Source organism: Arvicanthis niloticus, chromosome X (assembly GCF_011762505.2).
Source record: "Arvicanthis niloticus isolate mArvNil1 chromosome X, mArvNil1.pat.X, whole genome shotgun sequence".
In the NCBI taxonomy this organism is placed as follows: Eukaryota; Metazoa; Chordata; class Mammalia; order Rodentia; family Muridae; genus Arvicanthis; species Arvicanthis niloticus.
The window spans coordinates 26,086,584-26,108,903 of NC_047679.1; the positions used below are offsets into that span (position 1 = coordinate 26,086,584).

Below are 22,320 nucleotides of genomic sequence, written 5' to 3' on the forward strand. Positions count from 1 at the left end.
ATTGGTTACATTTCTCATTTCTGTGACTAAATACCTGAAAAAAACCAACTTGATGGAGGACAGGTTTATTTGAGCTCATGGTTTTAGAAGGTTCAGGCCATTACGGTGGGAAAGGAATTGTGAAGTTTGTGGGTAACTAGACCTTAACCCCACATTGAGATGGACCAGGAAGTAAAGAGAGTACAGGAAGTAAAGCTGGGCTGTAAAATCTCAAGGCCTGAACCAGTGATCTATTTCCTCTCTCAAGGCTTCAGTCTCCCTGAACAGTACCACCAATTTTAGACAGTGTTCCAAAAGGGAGCCTATGGAGGACATTTCACATTTGAACTGTAAATATATAGCCATCAAATTGGAAGTAATTTTTTTTTTAGAATTCTGATACAGTTGTTTCAATGAATTCTAGGTTCTAAAGGCACATAAAAACTCTAAACCGTTTTGGACATCTGTTACTTTGTATGTGGCCTGCCTTCCTCTCCCATTTCCTGACAAAAACATGTAGATGCGTTCTAATTATGGTATTTTTCTAATAGTGAGTCTTGCCATACTTCTGTTTTCTTCCATTGTATTTGGTACACGGTTGGCTCTTTAGATTTAGGAGCTCAAACTGTTCATTTCTGGAAAAATTTATTAAACCATTTAATTGATTCCTTTTTTATATTTTCTGTCTCTTACTGGAGCTTTTACTTGAAATAATACTGTGCTTTCTGGGAAATTTCCTGTGATTATCTTTGAAAGTTTCTATTGAGCTTTCAATTTCTGCTATCATATTTTAATTTCTGAGTGCTTTTTAATTTTCTGAATGTTCTTTTTTCAATAGCTTTCAATTATCTCATCTTTCTAAACAGCATTTCTTATTGTAACTTTACTTGATAACTCTACTTAAGATTTCATCTCATACCCTCTATTTTATCTTCTCAGCCTATAAGATTTGTAAAGTTTTTTCAGCTCTTGCCTCTCCACTAGTATTTTTATAGCATCCCAAACAGTGCCTAGTATATAGTAATCATTTAAGTATTTCTGGAATTAATCTTATATTAATAATGTATAATTTAAAGTTTTCTCCTAGTATAGGTCAAATCTCTTTGAAATCACTTTTTCTATTATTATATATTCTGTACCTTATGATAGAATATTTTATACAGATACCTAGTAATACTTAATCATCTGATTATATTTTAAGAATGAGAGGTATGCTGATTAGAATATATGAACAAATGGATGAGATTTTCCAATTGTGGGCATTACAGTAGAATAATATAGCAGGGTAATATTGTTGGTGATATATATATACATATATATATGTATATATATGTATATATATGTATATATATGTATATGCATATATATTCTGATCTATCTTCTTGGCTGATCAGATTCCTTGGAAAACATTTTTTTAATCTTTGGATATCATTTTTCAGGGACTAGAAAGGAAGAGTTTTGAAAGGGTCTCAATATCTGGAGAATATGCTTTTTTCTTAGTAAACTGTCTCCTCAAATTTGTACAGTAACCTATCAGTATTTTTTCTAATTTCTGAGATCTAAATTTAAAGAGAATTTGGACAACTTCTCTTTTGCGTTAATGAGCTAAGAGTAAAATTAGTTGTGTGTATTCAAACTGTTATATACTACCAAAATATTAGTATATGCTTGGGTCAGACAGCAGAAGCTAGGACTTCATCTCACTTCTGCTTCTTGGTAGTACCTTCATGTTTCTGGCAGAAACAAAAGAGAAGCGAAGGACCTACTTTCTACCCAGACTTCAAGTATTAACATAGGCAACGTTTCAAAGAATATGAGTTCAGTCTCAAAGGTTACCAGCCATATTAGGAAATGAAACACAGTGAAAACCAGAAGAATCAACAAATAGTAGGAAATATAAATAATTCGGATAACAGAATTACTGAGTATATTTAGTATGTTAAAATCAACAGCAGCCAAGTACCATCCATGCTACATGCATGCAATTCCAGCACTTTGGAGACTGAAGCATGAAAACCAGAAAGTTTGAAACTGCTATACAATATATTCAAGGTCAGTTTGGGCTATATAGAAACATTGTATTTCAAAAAATTATCAAAACAAACAAAAACAAGATAACAAAATACTTAGTGTCTAAAATTCAGTGACTGGATTCACAGTGTAATAAGTATAGCTGAAAAGACAATTGCTTAATTGGACAGTAAGTCTTAGAAAATCGTCCCAAACACATCACAGTTAGACAAAGCTCTTGAAGAAATATGAAAAAAGGCAGTAAGACAATGTTCAAAGAAGCACTGAGGATTGGCCAAAGTTAATTTGGATACGACATAGTTCAGAAGTTTCATAAAACCTCAGGTAGGTAAAAAAAAGAATAAAATAAAGTAGGGTGTGTGCCAGGAAGGAGAAAGATTGATATTTCAGAGTATCAAAAAGAGAGTTCTTCAAAATAGCTAGAGAGAAAAGTAATAGCTAATGAACAGTGATGTGACTGACAGTTGAGTTTTCAACGATGATAGTGGAAGTTGAAAGACAGTAAAATTCTATCCTCAACATGCTATGAGAAAATAGTATGTCAATAACCAAATTTGCTATTAATAGACATTTAATAAAGAAAGCCCAGGACTCAGTCAAGATAGACGGTAACATCATAAAACAATTTGAAATGGGAATTAGGATATTTTTAAACACTAAAGATAACATCATATATAAAATTTAGGAGATTTTAATAAAAAGTAATTAAAATAAAATTTCTAATTGTATCTCAGTATAAAAAGAGAAGAGCTATAAACCAATAATCTAAGCAACTAGTGTAAGGTAGAACAAGGCAAGGCCAAAACATGTCAATGAAAGATTAATGAAATATAAAACAAACACATTATATAGAAGATTGTTCTATTAGTCAAGGTTCTCTAGAGTAACAGAACTTATGAATGAATCTCTTTGTGTATATTTAGAAAATCATTTAGTAGAATGACTTACAGTCTATAGTCCATCTGACTAACCCAACAGTGGCTGGCTGTGAGTAGAAAGTCCAAGAATCCAGTAGTTGCTCAGTCTACAAGGCTGGAAGTCTCAGCTGGTTTTCAGTAGATGCTGGAATCCTGAGGAAGTGAGCTCTAATGCCAGTGAAGGAATGGACTTGCTAGTGAGGTGAGAGTAAGCAGACAAAGCAAAAGCTTCCTTCTTCCAAGTCCTTACATAGGCTTCAGGCAGAGGTGTGGACTACAATAAAGGTGAATTGTCCTTTCTCAAGATCTGGATTAAAGATGTGTCTTTTCTCAGATCAAAAGATCTGGATTAAAGGTGTGTCTTTCTATCTCAATGATTGGATTAGAAGTGGATCTTCCTACTTTAAATTAAGGCAAAAATTTCTTACTTCCAAATGTCTCTACTGGAAAGTTTTAACTTGATACTTGAGAAAAAAAATTTCTTAATTTGTAAAACCTGTTCCAGAAAAATAAGGAATAGGAGGATGCTTTCCAGCTAAATCAAGCATAACCAAGGGTTACATGAGAAAGGAAAATCATGACTGTCAGTGTCACCTATGAATATGGTTGCAAAATATCCTAAACAAAATATTACCCAATTTTACCCAGGAGATAGAAAAATCTGAGCAATTTGAATTAGGTCTTGCTTTCATGTTAGAAAATCTGTAGTCCCATTTAGCACATTATCACATTATAAGAAATTACATTATCATATGAGTAGATACAATTGCAGTGCTAGTTAAAACTCACCATTAGGTTGTCATGGAAAAATATCAAAAGAATAGACGAGAATTTTCATAAGTTATTAAAGGATATCTACAGTAAACCTATGAAAAACGTAGGATGAATCCATAGATATTTCTCTTTGAATGAAAGACTGACATGCCCATGATCACTGATGTTCCTAGAAAAAAATACAGAGGAAGGGGATATGTTTTAGGTGAATGTGTAGTCAGGTGTGCGGGAAGGGGGTGCCTTGGGAGGCCCATGTTGAGGCATCCCTTCCTCCTGAGGGACTGGTATAGTATAGAATAGAGTTTACTCAGGGCATGGGGAGGAGAATTAAGAGGGCAGTAGAGGCAGAGAAAGGCACATACACACAGAGGGTAAGAGGAGGGAAGGGGAAGGGAGGAGAGGAGACAGAGGAGAGGAGAGGAGAGGAGAGGAGAGGAGAGGAGAGGAGAGGAGAGGAGAGGAGAGGAGAGGAGAGGAGAGGAGAGGAGAGGAGTAGAGAAGTAGGAAAGTAGAGGCTGGCCATGAGCACATGGAGAGAGAGGGGGAAAGGGACCAGAGGACAGAGCAGGAATAGGAAGGCAAGAGCAAGAGCAGAGGGGGCAAGTAGCTCCTTTTATAGTGAATCAGGCATACCTGACTGTTGCCAGGTAACTGTGGAGTGGAGCATACCTGGCTGTTGCCAGGTAACTGTGGGGTGGAGCTTAGACAGAATGCTAGCAATCACCATTTTAAAAGTTATTTCTTTGGTTGTGAGACAGGGTCTTGCTGTATAACCTAGGTGACCATGAACTTAAGATCCTGCTGTATTAACCTTCCCAGTACTAAGATAATCTGTGAGGCAGCACTCTCCACTTCCAGTTATCACCATTTAAATTCAGCCTTGGGCTGGAGAGAGAGCTGAGTGCTTAAGAGCACTGGCTGTTATGCAGAGGACATGGGTTCACTTCCTAAAAGTTAAATGATGGCTCACACTAGTCTGTAATTTCAGTCCTAGGGGATTGACATCTTCTTCTGGCTTCCACAGGTGGTGCATTATGTACTACACAGGCATATGTGTAGGAAACCAGCAATACACATAGAATGAGAATAAATATTTCAAGTTTGAATGCAGCTTTATAGTATTTGTGTTAGATAGGTATGGTTGGCTGGAAAAAAAGTAGTAAGGTACTGAAGTGAGGAAATGGAGCTGTTAATATTTGTGGTGCAGTATATTTGGTTTCCCCTAATTTTAGTACTTATTAAGGAAGATAAACTAATACCTTTTCTTAAAAGATTCAGAATGAAAAATGCATACAACCCTGTGCTACTATCTTACTGCTTGAAGTTTAGGTGTAAGAAACTGTGATATGGCCTTGTGTGTGTGTGTGCACGTGCGTGCATGAGTGTGTGTGTACACATGCACGCACTTAATTGAGACAAGGTCTCATTATCAGCACCCCAGACTGGCTTCAGACTTGTGGCACTTCTCTCACCTCAGATCCTGAGTGCTGTGATTACAAGTATGTACCTATGTTCATTTTAGGATTATATTTTAAATGATCTCAATGTTTTACAGCTCAAAATTTGGGCCAATTTTCAGTGAATTTCAAGCAATAAAATTGAATAATGATTTTTTTAAAGAGCATAGTCAGACCTGGATCTGGATTTATGTCATTTCTCTAGCAGGTCAAGATAGCGAGTGGAGTCATTTCTAGGGCTCCCCTTTTTGTTTCCTGTCTCTCAGAGATCACTGTCTTGTCTAATTTTCTTGTGGTTCCAAAACTCTCCTTACATGTTTTGTCCCAGTATCATGGAAATTGTTGTTTCATATGTTTTTCTATGTTTGATTGCTTCAGCTGGATGAGGATATGTGTTCTTTATTACTCCATCTTGGGTGGAAGTTGAGTCAATTTATTTAAACGGCTTATTTCTTGAGCAGTCTTTTTTGATAACTGCACTGTTTATTGCTTGGCATTTTCTTAGAAAGCGCACAAATTTTGCTTGTCTATTTGTTTTGTTTTAAAAGTAATTGGTAGTAATTTAAAAGCCTAACCTGTGAGGACATTTGGGGCTCTGAGATGGGTTATCCTTAGGGCTATAAACATTCTCTTCTGCTCCTCTTACTGATGCCTATTTAGCTTGTGGAGTTATGACCCACTGATGTATTTTAGAAATTGTAATGAAGGGCAGATCCCAGGTGGACACACTTGGTGGTACTATATCCATGCACTAGCCAAGAATAAATATTTCTGTGACATTATTCTAAGTCAAATCTATGTAAAGCTCCAAGCTCCATCTTTTGGCTTTTCTGATCTAGAGAGGTCAAATTCATTTGAAAGTACAAGAATATTTATGCTCTTGATATACTATTATTTCTTTTTAACAATATACTTCTATTAATTCTATGATTCTAATATGTGTTTTGATCAAATTTAATCCCACCCCTCCCTGATCTGTCTCACTTCCCCAACTTCATGGACCCCCTCTTTTTAATAACCTGGTGAGTTTAATGTGTTGCTCAAGTGCTTCTGGGTGTGAGGCCATCTACTGGAGCATGGTGGACCTACCAATAGCCATATATTAAGGAAAATGGACTCTCTGTGCTCTAGAAGCCATATACTACTGTCAGTTGCTCTTCATGAATTTCTTTCCCCTCCATGCTAGAATGTTGGCTGGCTTAGCCTTGTACAGTCCTGTGCAGCAACCAAAACTGCTCTGTGTTCTTTAGTGCAGCTGCCCTGTTGTGTCTAGAAGATACTGTTTTGCTTCAGTTCTCTCCAGTCTCTTACAGTCTTACAGTCTTTTCTTCCTCTCCTCCATGGTGGTGCCTGAGCCTTATAGAGGACTCTTGTTTTTAAGGGACAGAACATTGTCTAATATTAGCACAGCTACCACAGACTTGTGAATAAACTATGTATGGTTATATAGATCCAGTGTTTTCAGAATAGTTTGTAAAGAATGTGTTTAACTTGACACTGTATGGTTCTAAACTTACTTCTTGTGTGTGATCATGAATTTTATTTCTAATTCCATACCAGCTGTTGATTTGCATTGTTGAATTTGGATGTTCTTGCCTTCCTCAGATATTCTCTGTATCTCATAAAATTAAAGAAAATGTTAGACTTCAACTTACTTTCAAAAGATCCTTCAGATGTGGCCACATTATTTTAGAATCATATTTAGTCATCCTTGCTACTAGTAACAATAGGAGAGGGGAAAAGAAAGAAATCATTGAAATCAGTAAAGCTAATTCATCATTTTTGATTTCTTCTACTGCTGGTCAGTCCATTTCTTCATAAGTGGTAGAGCTGCTGAGCCCAGGCCCTTTCTTTACTGCAGCCTATGCACCAAGCTAATGAGCAACAATGACTGGAGGCTAGTGAGAAATACGAGAACCCAAAGAAGATTCCTTATGGCCTGATTTATTTGAACCTGTTTTTTGAAAATGAGTAAATAGCATCAGAATAAGGACTCGACCACATTTTCCATGTGAAATAGTCTTTTGCTAAAACAACGACAAAAAATGTTTTCCTTATTTTTTCTCCTGTCTTAATCTTCACTACCTTCATAAATACTTGAATTTTGGGTAAGATGAAGATAAAAAGGGGATTGGAAATAACATACATCTTTATTGGAATATATTCAGGTTGTATGACAATTTCTTCCAAGTATATCATGTGCTTTGACTGTGTTCACCCCTCCCATTCTTTTCTGTTGGTCTCCTTCCCTGTCATCCCTTTAGTAGGTCTGTTCTCTTCCTTTAGTTTTCTTTCTACTTTCATGGCTTTATGTATCTGTATATAATCTAGGATCCACAAATGAGAAAAAACACATGGTATTTGTCTTTCTGAGTCTGGCTTATTCACTTAATATGATTTTTGTTTATTTTCTAGCACATGATATAATTTTATTTTTCTTTATTATTGGATAATACTCCATTATATATGTATATATATACATGTATATATATGCATATGTGTATATATACACATACACACACATATATATGTATATATATATGTATGTATATATTATGTGTGTGTGTGTGTATATATATATATATATATATATATATATATATATATACACACACACACCCACCAGGTTCTTTATTCATTAATCTGCTGATAGATACCTAGGCTTATAATATAATTTGCTATTGTGAATACTATAGACTTAAAAAATTAAGCGTTGAAAGGGATTTAATAAACATAAACATGTTAAATGCCATCAATATTATCAATATTATTAGTTGAATACATTTTTTGTCTTTTAATGGAAAGGTGGTTCTTAGCAATATTCTTTTTTTTTTTTAGCTGCTAACTCAGGATTGTTACCTCCACCACCGGCACTTCCTCCACGACCATGTCCAACGCAGGTAGGTGACATATTTGATTTCTGCAAACTGTTGTCCTACCAATATGCTACTTTGCATTGGAGTCTCCACCTAATGTCTGGATTAAGAAAATAATTAATTTCTCCTAATTCAGGTATGGTCTCACGTGGAAAAGGGAGTTTCTTTAGTAAGCTAAAATTACACTTTCAGTTCTGGTTCTTGGGAGTTGTGTGTAGTTTTTCTACACAAAGAGAAGTAGAAGGGTGTATTTGTAGTTGGGGTCAGGGAACACGGGTGTTCTGTTTAGTACCTGCAGCCTGAGTGACCATATGTTCAGTGGCAGTTTAGGAGGTGTGTTAATTCCATATACTGAAAATAAGTGACTGTTAGCCTGTACTCTGGCTTGGGCCCATAGTAGTTTTCTTAAGGATGCCATTTCCACTCAGATTGATAAACTGAAAGAGCTGGAAAGGGAGAAGTGCGTATTCAGAATTTGTTTTCCCTGTAAGTTCACTGTGTCACCTTTGCCTGTGTGTTACCATGGCCTTCTCCATCCAGATTTGGAAATGAGAGGGAGCAGCAAACCCATGGGTAGTATACATAGTGCTGAAGGTCACGTCTAGCTGTTGGTGAAAAATGTTGGGAAATGGCTATGGAGAGTCGAGGTTTCTATTTTGTTGTTCTTTGTGGAACAGGACATGTCTTCTGATGTGAGTCTCAGCATCAGTCTTGGAAATCATTTGTAGCATTTGCATATCCTTTCTTCACACAATTACATGGTCTTTAGCAACCACTAATCAGAAGAAACAAATACTGTTTGGTCTGAAGGGTAATAAAGAGCCCAGTTCTTCCTGATCTGCATATAAACAAGTGAAGAATCTTTTTCTAGAATTTGGCACCGGCTTCAAGAGATATTGATTTGTTAAGAAGTGGTAATTGATACTGTCCAGAAAAGGACACACTTGCAGAATAGTCGACTGATTATATCTGCCAAGACAGAGTAATTAATCAGCTCTTAATAATTCTGCATCACTAGGTCTGTCAGATGATCCTGGGCCAGAAGGCTGAAGATTTGATGCTCTAACTTTCTGTAGTATAGGGGCTTTCCAGGTGTTCAGTGGTCTCTATAAATTGGCTAAGATTTAGAAGCTATGCTTTGTGCTTCCCATAATTTCAGTTAACTCAGTCATTCTGGATTTCTGATGGGGTTGAAAACTTATAGTCTCATAGCCAATCCTAGCTATTTACTTTGAGAGAAAAGATTTGAGAGGATGGTTTTCAGCTGACATTCATTCTAAAGCCAAGAAAAAAGCCAGGTTCAGAACTAAGTCTTTTATTTAGGAGAGATGACAGAGGTTCTGCTTAGTCAACAAAATGATGGACTGGGTATTAGGTCTATCTTGCACCTTACTGACACAAATTGGTATAGTTATGCTCTAATTGTATTTTGAGAGAAAAGTTTTATTATAACAGGAAGGGTGATATGTATGTAGGAGGAGCTAAGGTGGGAGGAGTAAGGAGAGGAGGAATAAGGAGAGGAGGAAGAGAGGGAGAGGAGGAGCTAGGTGATGAGAAAGAAAGAGAGAGGGGGGCCAGACATGGAGGCAGATGTTCACATGTCTCTGCCAGTCAAAGATAGTTGATATATCTAGGTTGGGTATTGGGTTACACTTCTGATTGATATTGAGCATTACCAAACTTATAAAGCCTTTGGTTAACATTAGAAAATTGTATAAAAGCAAAAAGGAGAAGGGGGCATGGGATAGGGGTTTTCTAGGGAGGGGAAATGGGGAAAAGGGATGGCATCTGAAATGTAAATAAAATATCCAATAAAAATAAGTTAAAAAAGAAATAAAAGAAATAAAGAAGTAAAAAAATAGTGGCAATTGAGTCCTTGCTATTTGTCTAATGTCAAACCCTAGTTCTACCCAAAGTATTTCCTATGTTATAATTTGTGCTCATTCAAAATTATTAACTATGTTAATTGAGCATTTGCATCAGACCAGACATTGTACTAATCACTTTTAATGCATAATTTTATCTCCCCAAACTCTTATGAAGTAGGTACTAATATTATTCTTTTTTATTGACAAGGAGAATGCCAGGTTTAAGCAAGTTACCAAGGGGCCATAGCTAGTAAATAGTAGAGCCCTTCCTAAACTGAAGTATTTACACCCTTTTCCTCTCAATCCTGGGAGTCTAAGTATCTATATGTACATCAAGACAGGTGGTAGATCTGTTGTGCTCACTTGTAACTGAGACTTTCTCCATACCCTCCTGCTGAAGGCACAAAGAAATTAAGACTCCCACTTTGTATCTACAGCAAACCTGGACTTGGTTACAATAGCATTAGCAGGCATTCTGGGAGCCTTATCTGGAAAGCACTGCTGCTACTAGCTGTCTTTATCTGAGATTGTTGCTCAGAGCATCTTGCCTTCTTGGGATTTAGTGACAGAAAATTTGACAGGGAGAACTGGGAATTCTCAAGTTGATATTAATGAACAAGTCTGCCCTGTTGTTTACCAGATTCCCAGAAAGACATAAGTGCTGAGCTCGGCATTCAGCTCCAGTTTTCAGATTTCCGAGTACAGGAGCAGGTGTGTAAGGAATGTAGGCAGAAAATCCCCAGACCACTTCCCTCCTCTTACTCCCCTTTTTTCACTATAAATGGGAAACATCTATTTAATACATAAAGTCCTGGATAATAAACATGTGGTTGTATTTAGTTTTGTGCCATGCCAAACTAGGAACAGCTAAATAGCCACGTGCATGTGACATCAGAGCATTTCCAAACCTACCTGGGATGAAACAATCTGGGAGACATTAATAGGAGTTTGTGGTAAAATGAATTTGCAACTCCTCTAGGAGATTGACAGTGTACACAAACCCACCAAAGGCTTTGAAGTCCTAGAGCAAACACGAACAAAGGTCAGTTTTGTAAAGGCTGACAGTTTCCTAGCTTTTCTGACCATCCTTTTATTTCCAAAACACTTATTTCTGTTCCAAGGGCTTAGTGTATTTAACATGGAAACACTAGAATACCCATCTTAAACTTTTTCTCTGAGTGTTACCAAATTGCTCTCATCTGCTACCTCATTTGTATATTATGTGATTAAAGTTACATTCTACATGTTACATGAATAGCCTCCCTGGAAGAATCGTTGATGATCGCACGTGCTTTGGCAGGGACTTTCAAATTGTCTCAGTTTCCAGTTTGTTTCATTTTCTTTGTTGTGTCTCTGCTCCTCTCATGAGATCATTTTTATCAATGCATAGCAGATTTTATTATAGAGAACTTAAAGATTTTTGAATCTTGCTTTTGCTCTATTAAATGGTTTTGATTTCTTTTTGGTCTGTATGGATCATCAATCTGACCTTGGAAATATATCCATGACTATGGGGATATATCCATAGAGGCTTTTATGAGGTTTAGACTGTAGTAGCACCACCAGGTACCTAGAGGAGAAGATAATGAGCCTGGTATATTAAATGATTCCACTTATTAGTAACTCCAAATGAGATTTAAAAATTCCTAGATTTTTTTTGGATTTAAATTTTATGTTATATGAGTAAGAAAAGATTGTAGTAAGCAGGAAAATATTTTATTTTCTATAAAGGATTACTATCTTTAAAAGCATGTAACAAATCAATAGTGAAATGCTTTCATGTTCTCAGTGTATTCTACATACAACACAAGTATGTCTGGGCCTGGGGATGGAGCTCAGGAATGGAGCACTTGGTTAGCATATACAGACTTCCTAGATTCTGTCCTCAGCACTGAAAAACAAAAACCAAAACAAAATAAAACAAAAACTAAATGTACTTTTGCTTTTATCATTTGAGAGAGAGGAAGTACAGTTTTTCAGCATAAGGTGCTATTTATTTGGTTCCTCTTTCACTGAGTACCACAGTGATATGAACATCTGGATTGGGTTATGTATATGGGGCTCCAGAGTTAGGACAGGGAGTAAATTCAAAGAAACAAATATATTTTCCTCATTGTTGTAAGATTGAGGAGTACTAAATAAAGAAAGAATCAGGTGTTTTGATTCTTCACTTTCTAGAAACCAAGACATGGCTCAATCCAGAGGAGGTGATCTATTTTTATTTCATATTTAAACCACTTATTCATAGTATAAGCAACCAAAAGACAATTAGAGCAAACCGTTTCACATAGAACAGTGGTAAATAAGAGTTAAATTTGTTAGTTCACATATAAAATAAGGAAAACGTCATCCACATCCACAGAGTTTGTATTTGCCCTATAGGTCAATATTCTGCCAAGGGCTCTTTTTTTTTTGTTTATTTGGTTTTTCAAAACAGAGTTTCTCTGTGTAGCCCTGGCTGTCCTGGAACTCACTCTGTAGACCAGGCTGGTCTCAAACTCAGAAATCTGCCTGCCTCTGCCTCCCAAGTGCTGGGATTAAAGGTGTATGCTACCACTGCCCGGCAGGGCTTTTTTTTTTTTTTTTTTTTTTTTTTTTTTTTAAACTTAGAGATTATCTGATGCTTGAATAGCTAAGTCCCTTCACTAGTATTATTTTCATGGCAAATTTCTTATTGGCAATTGTGATATAGCCATGGGTTCACATGACCATGTTTAATAAGGGAAAAATTGGTGTGTATGTCAAATATTATCTTTTAAGTTTTGTATTGATATTATAGTTGATGAATTAGGGCTTCCTCTAGATGAATATTACCTGGAGCTTTCCTATTTATAACACTCACTTCCCTGCTTCTCACAGCAAGTGCTTCTCATGGCAGGGTCTCGATTACTAAAATAGCACCAGAAGTGAAGGCAGGGGAAGAACTGCCATCTTAATCCTTTTTGTCTCTAGACTAAGAAAACTCAGGCAGTAAGGACGGTGACCAGTGAGGTGACTTTTAAACAGAAGAACCTTTTTGTTTAAGGTGGCTGAAAGATACAGAGCTCTATTGTACAGGAAAAGCTTAATGCAAGAAACAGCTGTGCAGGAGGTCCTGAGACATTCAAGGACCTACCTGGGATTCAGGACAGATTTCAGGGAAGAGAGCTTAAGTTGGTACTCTGGAGGAGGTAGGAGGAGTAGCCCCAGTGCTTACAGAGCTATGAGAGAGTAGTAGTCCCCCCACCACCCCCAGAAGAGAGTTCTGTTTGAGAAGAGAGTAGGGGAAAGCCTACTATTACAATTTTGTTAAGTGAACCCATCTTTAGCAATGCTAGATGTATTTGTAAGAGAATAACATGGAGTTGGGGTTAGAGCACTTGTTTAGCCCGTGCAAGGCCCTCAGTTCCATCCCAACAACACTAAATACAGAAATGAGGTATTATCTCATCTACAACTTTCAAATATTTGTGATGAAATAACAAGAAATTTTTTTTCATGAGCAGTACAGAATGTTGCTAATTTTGAATTTTCATGTATTTTTCTCTATAATTGAAAAATTAGTAAAACAAATTTTTGAGATCTTTTGCTGTAACATATTGAAGTATGTACACATTTAACTTTAGTGCACAGAAGACTGACTCATACTGCCCCTGTCTGTATAACAGGTATGAGCTTTCTGTATTTCTTTTTATCAGTTTGGGCTATATACATACATACATATATACATACATACATACATGCACACACACATACATACATATATACACACATACACACATACACATACATACAAACATATATGTGTGTCTGTGTATTTGCTACTGTGACTCCTGTCTCACAGTGAAAATCCAGTTTTAAAAATTTTTTTTATTATTAATTATGTATGTGTGGGTTTGTTCAAGTGCCCACAAGGCCAAGTCCAGGATGTGGGATCCTCCGGAGCCGGAGTTCCTGGAGATTGTGAGCTGCGATGTGTGTGCTGGGAACTGAGCTTGGATCCTCTGCAAGAATAGTCCACACTCTTAACCACTGAGCCTTTCATCTCTCCTGCCTATAAGTCCAGTTATAAAAACTTAGTTAGCTTAATCCAAACTTGCTATTTTAGAACCAGTAGCTTCTTTGAAGGCACAGTAACCATTAACTATGATTAAGATGGAAATATAGACATTTGGTTGATTAGAAAGCTACGGAAACATCCAGCTTGTTCAGCTACAATTATAAAAGACAAAAGCAATATTTTATACAGTACACTGGAGTTACCTGCACTAGATGGCTGTTATAAGGGGAGTTCTGAGATAATATAAGGAATTCAGGCATCCTTAGACAATTTTCTGTTGTCTTTTCTTCCTAGTCAGAGATTGGTAGGTATGTGGGGTGACACCACCAGCAGCAATTATAATCTCGAAGGCAGAGTCCAATTGTTCATCTCCACAAACAGTGAGTTGTGAGTGATATGTGGAAATACACTTTACCTTTAAGAACATTTCCTGCCAGTGTGATTACATTTGTGGAGAGTTCTTCCAGGTTGGCTGTGCTGTGCTCAGCAGTAGTTACACCCACACATCCATGGGCGCTTGTCAGAAATTTCACATGTCCTTGAATACCGCCCACAGAGAGCTGCAGGCTGGCAGGCTGCAAGCAGAAAACCACCTTTGTCTGGGGTTTTCCAGAGTCCTTCTCAGCCATTTCAAATTCTGCTGGAGCTGGAACAAGACAGAGAAAAGGCTAGTCAGGTACACAGCGAGACACTACCGCCTACTCCTTCATTGCACCACTCTTCAAACTGACATATTTATCATCTTTCAAAAGTACATTCTGCTGCTTAATTCTTAGTCCTCAACACATAAATTAATATGTATTAATAGCTATCTTTTATTCAACAATGCAAAAGGAGGATTTTCATGTCTATCACTGGGGTTTTTGTTAGATGGTTTATGGCTTCTGAGGGGAGCAATGTCATCCCAAGTGACAGCTTCATCTAAACTACACATACACACACACACACACACACAGTGTGCTTACATATAAAATAGGTGATTTTAAATAAACATAAAATTAGATCTCTTGTGGCTTTTAAAAACATCCTTAGTGTTATTTATTGCACTCCCTCCTCCTTATGTATAGTTTGCCACCCTTCGTACAGTGAAGCCCCTTCCCTCAGCTTTTTCTTATTTCCTTCTTCTTAGCACTAGTATTCTACTGTTACCTCCATAGATTGCCTTCTCCCCACCTCAGTGTTCCTTTTAACTTTCTTTGTATCTGTAGTTACTCCGTGTTATATATTCACCTCCAAAAATTTGAAATTAAGACTCACAAATAAGAGGGAATATACAAGTGTTTGACCTTTGATCTGTGTTATCTCATTAAGTACAATGTTTTATAGATTCTCAAAGCAGTATGGGCTACTGCTGTTATTCTTGGTTGCCTCCCAGAAATTGAAGGTAAAATTCTATTGCTGAAGACGCTATTTACTTTGAATATAGATGTAGCGCACAGCCTCGCCGATAAGGAGCAGGCCACACTCAGGATTCTTCTGACAGCATTTATTGAACAGCTCTTCAAAATGGAGAAAAGGGGAAGGACGCCGAGCTCAGAAAGCCCGCTGCTTAAATAGAGCTTTGTGAGACGTGCAGATCCCTCATTGGCTCAAATCTTTCATCCAATTGTCATACTCGGTTTTCGGCCATGCGCAGGCGCATTCTCAAGTAAAGCTTCTGTGAAGAACCAGGAAGCAGAAGCCTGCGCCATCTTTTAATGGCAAATGCAGCTCCTCACATCTCCCCCTTCCTTATTAAACTGCAACAGCAATCGAGGACTGTTAGGTTGCCGATCTAGCCCACCGTTCTACTGATAGGCGTTCAAGGCAGTTAAACAGTACGAGACCCTCCACACCTTTTATCCCATGCAATGGGAACCTGAGCCCCGGGAAGTGTGGAGGACCACCACTAGGATACCTGGTGCAATGGGAACACGAGCCCTCAGGATATCCTGTTAAGTGATGGTGTCTCATTGTTTAAGCAGATTCAACCAGGCTTGAGGGGATGTTCCCTGCTCCACGGCAAGCAATGCTTGCGTGATCACCACCTTATCCTTTTGATGTTGTTGTTTGAATTTGCAGAACAACCAGAGGGTAAGCAGCACTCCCCCAAAGATCATGCAGCCAAATAACCCTACCCCCACCCATTCCTTAAAGTAAGAAAAATATTTATATACACAAGCAGGAGAACACAGGTGAAAACATTTTACCACGTGCACCATACAGCTGAGGTCACTAAACAGCAAAACAAGCTATGTGGGATAAACAATATATTTATCAGAGTGTGCTTCAGCTGTTATAGGCTTTTGACAAACAAGTCTTTCATCAGGCTATATGGTTTCAGATGGCTGCAAAGTTGATCTAGCCGCTTTTATCTGTTGCCGTACCAAAGCCATCAGTTTGTTGAACAGCATGAACCCGAGAGACAAAAGACTTAATATCTAAACTGTTGATATAAAAGCAACACTCTTTAAGGCAACACACAACTTCCCCTGTTGGAGAAGTGAAAGGTCTAAGCCTTGTACCCACAAATTTATACCAATGAAATCCTTGAATTTTGCATCAGCTTAGTAACAATTATACAGATAAAGACAGCCTAATATTAACCACCTCAGTCCCCAAGTCCAGGGAATTGGGGTGCCGACTCATCATTAACTTCTTCAAGCTGAACATGGGTGTTGACTTTTAGAAGAAGAATGAGGGGAAGGGTAAATTGATAAGCATCTGAAATCTGTCTTAACTGCATCCAGCTGGAAGTCCAGGGCATCAGTGAACATGCAGGTGATAAGATTCATTCTCCAAAGCTGTGTATTCTGCAATATACAAATCTCAAAAACAAATTTTAGTATCAAAATAATTATTTTGATTCTCTGGAATCTAGTGTTCTGGAGGCCTACCTCTGTCATGTCTGATCCATTAATTCTGGAAGACATAACTACTACCTTAATGACCTCATCAGAAAACTCACAGAAAAACCTTTTTTTCCAAATTAACCTTTCCTTAAGCCAGTAACCAGAAAAACCTTTACATTGAGTTTTTATCCAGAAAAATATAACTATATAACTCAGAATCACACCCATTTTGAAAGTTAAATCAATTAACATTATCATTCTGCTTAGCTCTCTGTCTAGAGCAGCCTTCTATTTATTCCTCTCGTCTTAAAGCCTTTTTCATCTGTTTTTACTCACTTATTTCTTGCCCCATTTTTGTTACTATAACCTTTATTTATCTGTTTGGCTCTCTTGACTCAGAGCAGCCTGCAATTTACTCCTTGCATCTTTAAAACCTTTTTTTCATCTGTTTCTGCTTATTTTTTTTTCTTGCCCCATTTTTGTTACTATGCAATCACCTTTGTTTCACTTCCGAATTCAGCCAGCTCCGTCAGTAGACTAGTTCTCCAGCGCAGCAGTGAGGATGACCGCTTCCAATTCCCGTGGTGTCCTTCACTGTATCCCGCTTACTGGAGCTCTAATGTTGAGACTCAGTTCACTGGTTCTCCAGCGCAGGGTGTCTTCCACTGTATCCCGCTTACTGGAGTTCCTTGCAGAAAAGCGTCTAGACTCTCCGCGCCGTCAGTTCTGAATCCTCTGCGAGCCAACAGGGTCCTTCGTGACTGGTCAAAACCCCGAGACGTTCGGCTCCGCCCGGGTTTCGGTACCAAATGTAGCGCACAGCCTCACCGATAAGGAGCAGGCCACACTCAGGATTCTTCTGACAGCATTTATTGAACAGCTCTTCAAGATGGAGAAAAGGGGAAGGACGCCGAGCTCAGAAAGCCCGCTGCTTAAATAGAGCTTTGTGAGACGTGCAGATCCCTCATTGGCTCAAATCTTTCATCCAATTGTCATACTCGGTTTTCGCGCCATGCGCAGGCGCATTCTCAAGTAAAGCTTCTGTGAAGAACCAGGAAGCAGAAGCCTGCGCCATCTTTTAATGGCAAATGCGGCTCCTCACATATAGAACTTAGAGGGATTGAGCTGGGTCTGACCTAGAAGCCTCCTCCCTGAAGACTAACTTTCATAGTAATAGAAACTGCCAAGGAAGAGAGGGGATCAGTAATGCCTATGGACCACCACAAAGACCAGAAAGGCAAGATTTAGTAGTGGCATTCTTTCCTGGGTGTAACCAGCAGCCATCTATTTGGATGTAATGCCTTCTCAGTAGAAGGGAAATCATGCCTGATACTGTGAACGTAGTCTTCTACCAGTGATTGATAAGGCCATAGAACCTAGAGATTCTACTATTGCTACTTCCCTAAACCAGTATAATTTTAACTACATTCTAAATACTCCTTTACACATAGATAAGTATAAATTTTCACCCCCTTTCAAAGAAACAACTCCTCTTCCTCTCCTCCTTTTCTTCTCTTTTTCTCTTTCTCCTCTTCCTCTTCTTCCTCATTATCCTCCTCCTCCTCTCCTTCCTCCTTTTTTCTTCAGCAGAGACCATTATGGGACGCCACACTGGTCAAATACAGAGAGCAACTGACTGTGTGATGTCCAATCCTAATTGATACATCTACAGTACAACTTACCACACTAATTAAAGCTGGGGTAACAGTGAGGAAGGGGGAGAAGGAAGATTGTAAGAGCCAGAGGACCAGGATATCTGCTGCATGGTAGTATTTTTTATATATGGCAGGAAAGCTATACCCTTGAAATCTTGCTAATACGATGATATAAATGAGACCTGAAAAATGATAGTGTTGGAACCTAAGATCTAAACTGGGGGACAAGCGGACAAGCTCCCACAGAAACACTCACGGACAGGGGGTTCAATGCAAAAGCAAGAGGTTTAATTGATACCAGTGCACTAGTGTTTTCTGCACACAGGCTAGAGGAACCCCTGAGCTAAAGCTAAGAGACGTTTTTTATACAAATTTTTACATGGTTTACAGGGCAGTTTTACAATCACCTCTTAGACAATGGCCACAAAGGCTGACCTCAAACAGCCATTTTCATGACCTGTTTCTAGGTAACTCAGATTTGCACATTGTCTTATAACAATGAGTGTTAGCTAAATAGCTTCTGTTTACCCAGGTTTATTATGCTAAGGGCCCAGCTTCCTGATTATCTCTTATCTTGGGCCCTTTTCTTGGAATGTGTGTGTAAGTCTTTGGAATGTGCTCCTCCCAGGATGTGTCCCTAGGGAAGTTAATTTTTAAGTTTATGTTGAGACCTGAGATTCCTACAATAGCACCAGTAGACATGCCAACATGCCATCATGGGTGGGGAATCTCACATGGCCCTATCCCTAGATGAAGTACTATAATAATGACTGCAGAGAGAGAGAGAGAGAGAGAGAGAGAGAGAGAGAGAGAGAGAGAGAGAGACAGACAGACAGAGACAGACAGACACAGAAATAGTCATTGGTTGAATTGATTGATTCAGTCTTCTCCAGGGACAAACCTCCTAATAGACTATCCAGCCCCAAGTGTTTGGCCCTAAACACAGGTACACATGAGCAAAACTAAAGGGACTCAGCAGATTGTATTTATAACTTTCTCTCTCTCTCTCTGTCAGTCTCTGTCTTTCTGTCTGTCTGTCTGTCTCTCTCTCTCTATGTCTGTGTGTGTTTGTGTGTGTGCATATGTAATAATAAGAGGCCCTGGGTTTGAAAATTAGTGGGCATGGGAAGAGTTAGAGGAAAGGAAGAGAGAATGTTACATATGAAACTTTGAAAATTTTAAAAGAGGGATCTTTTATTTATGAGAAACTTAAATTATTCTGAAGTGAATTTACAAAATTTGTCACCTAACATGCCACTTTTCATTTTCTTTCCAAGTGTGACTGTTTTGTGCCACAATGTAGGCCAGCAGTATGTTAATGAGAATTTCAGTGATCAGGGGAAGATGTAAACCAAGGATTTATCTTTATCTAGGACGATGCTGAATAACTCTTTTTAATGGGCTACTCTGTAACTCCTTGACCCTGGAAGAACTGTGTAAATTATGCCCTTGGATCTATTTCTTCTTCTGTAAAATGAGATGATTCAATGGGGTGGGTCCTAGTATGGAGGCCTCTGCGTCTGTGTTGCATTAAATATGTTGATGAGAAGCCATCCAGCACAGTTGAGGGATAGGATGGCTTAAACTGGTTTTCCCTGCTCTCACCTGTTCTGTGTGCAGCTGTGGCCCTGGACATGCTTTAAGAGAAACAGATCTGTGTTCTGCTAAGCATTTGGTGGTATAGCATGTAGGAATTGGTAGATGCTTAAAGTAGCTGTTGTAGTGGGGAAAATGCAGTTTTAAGAAAAATATTTTTTGTAGTCAAGGATTGAAGAGAACGGGGGAAAAGCCTTCTGGCTTATCCTCTAGATAGGATGTCTAGAATTTTAAAATGTCATTCGGAACTCTGCCAGAATAAAATGACTGTCGGAAGCTACTTTAAAAGAGCATGCTCCCAGAAATGGAGACATTGTGTAACCACCTAGTTGCAGTAGTTCTAGCAATTCTCAGGTTCAAATAAACAGCTTACAAAAACAGATTACCTAGTTGATATCCACTTCTCCGCATAGCCAAACACTTAGCACCTTAAATGCTAGTTTTCCTGTGGTCACAATTGTAGACTGTAGGTTATTCTTCCTCCACATTTAAAGTACATCAACTTCTTATCTGTCATTTATTGGGCTACTACTATTACTGAAGAGTCCATCGCCAATCTAGTTTTTGGTTCCTTTGGAGTGACTTTGTCTTTTCTCTGGGGGAGCTTTTAAAACTGTGGTCTCAATGTTCTGTTTCAACATCACTGTGATATGACTAGTCATAGATTTAAATTTATTCCAGGTGACAGTGTACATTTTCCATCTGGAAAATCACGTGTTTAATTTTAGAACGCTCTGAGCCATATCTCCATGGGCTTCAGTTTTCTGTTTATTTCTTCCTGATTGCCACTTGTCTATATCTTTCAACACATCTATTATTTCTAGTAATGGGCTGACCAGATGAAATGATCATTTTCTGCCTTAATACTGCATAACTGTATATAGTCTAAAATTTCAAAAAGATTTATTTTTATTTTTAAATAATGTGTATGAGTGTCTGTATGGAGCTATATACAAGTAGCTGTTAGAGGCCAGAAGAGAGCATCAGCTCCCCAGGGGCTGGAGGTATGGAACCTGATAGCAACCTATGCTTTTATTTTTCTTTCACAAGTTACCTACTTTTATCTGGGAGAGTTGTAGGCAGAACTGTGCATTTTAAATTTGTTCTGTTTTAACTTTTATCACGGGTGAAATGAGGTTTGTTTTTTGATAATCATCTTTGTGTTAATATTAGGTTTTATCTGCTTTTGATTATGTCTTGAAGGTTTATTTTCAGTTTCGAGTTTAAATTTTCTTTAATTAATTAATTTTTTAATATCCCAATTGCTGTTCCCCTTCCCGGCCACCCCCTCCCACAATCCTCCCCTTTCCCCCCTCTCCTTCTCCTCTGAGAGAGTGGAGCCCCCTGGGTATCCCCTAACCCTGCCAAATCAAGTCTCTGCAGGGTTAGGTGCATCTTTCACTGAGGCCAGACAAGGCAGCCCTGTTCTGGAACAGATTATACATATAGACAACAGCTTTAGGAACAGCCTCTGTTCCAGTGTTTGGGGGACCCACATGAAGACTGAGCTGCATGCCTGCTACATATGTGCCAGGGGCCTAAGTCCAGCCTGTGTATGCTCTTTGTTTTGGTGGTTCAGTCTCTGAGAGCCCCAAGGGTCCAGGTTAGTTGACTCTGTTGGTCTTTCTGTGGAGCTCCTATTCCCTTCAGGGCCTTCAGTTTTTCATTCTATTCTTCTATAAGAGTCCCTGACCTCCATCCAGTGTTCTTAGTTCCTTGACTGCTTTCTTCTAGCACTTCAGGGCTATCACAAACCTGTACCTGTGGCCTTCAGTGTGCAACCAGTTCTTAGACTTGAGGTATAACACCTTTTATCTGGTGTGGATAGGCATGGCCCCAGTTGAGGGAAATATTAATCCAGAATTCCTCCTGTCATAAGGAAATGCAGGGACAAAGAGTGAAGAAGAGACTGAAGGAAAGGCCATCCAGAGACTGCCCCACCTAGGGATTCATCCTATCTGCAGATAACAAATCCAGACACTGTTACTGATGCCAAGAATTGCTTGCTGACAGGAGCCTGGTATAGCTGTCTCCTGGGAGGCTTTGCCAGAGCCGGACCAATACAATCAAACATTGGACTAAGTGCAGGGACCCCAGTGGGGAAGCTAGGGAAAGGACTGTAGGAGCTGAAGTGGTTTGCAGCCTCATAGGAAGAACAATAATATCAACCAACCAGAACCCCCAAAGCTCCCAGGGACTAAATCACCAACCAAAGAGTACACAGGAGGTACCCATGGCTCCAGCTGCATATGTAGTAGAGGATTGCCTTATCTGGCATCACTGGGAAGGGAGCCCCT

At 38.6% G+C, this 22,320-nt stretch overlaps 1 protein-coding gene across 11 annotated transcripts in view; it reads left to right on the forward strand.

Annotated features, from left to right (window-relative positions):
* Positions 1 to 22,320, forward strand: part of Reps2 (RALBP1 associated Eps domain containing 2) — a 226,836-nt gene that overhangs the window by 154,966 nt on the left and 49,550 nt on the right. For all 11 annotated transcript variants that reach the window (XM_034485279.2, XM_076918714.1, XM_034485280.2 and 8 more), the window contains one exon: positions 7,997 to 8,058. In XM_034485279.2, coding sequence (XP_034341170.1) covers positions 7,997 to 8,058 — 62 coding nt within the window. The remainder of the gene's footprint in view (positions 1 to 7,996; positions 8,059 to 22,320) is intronic.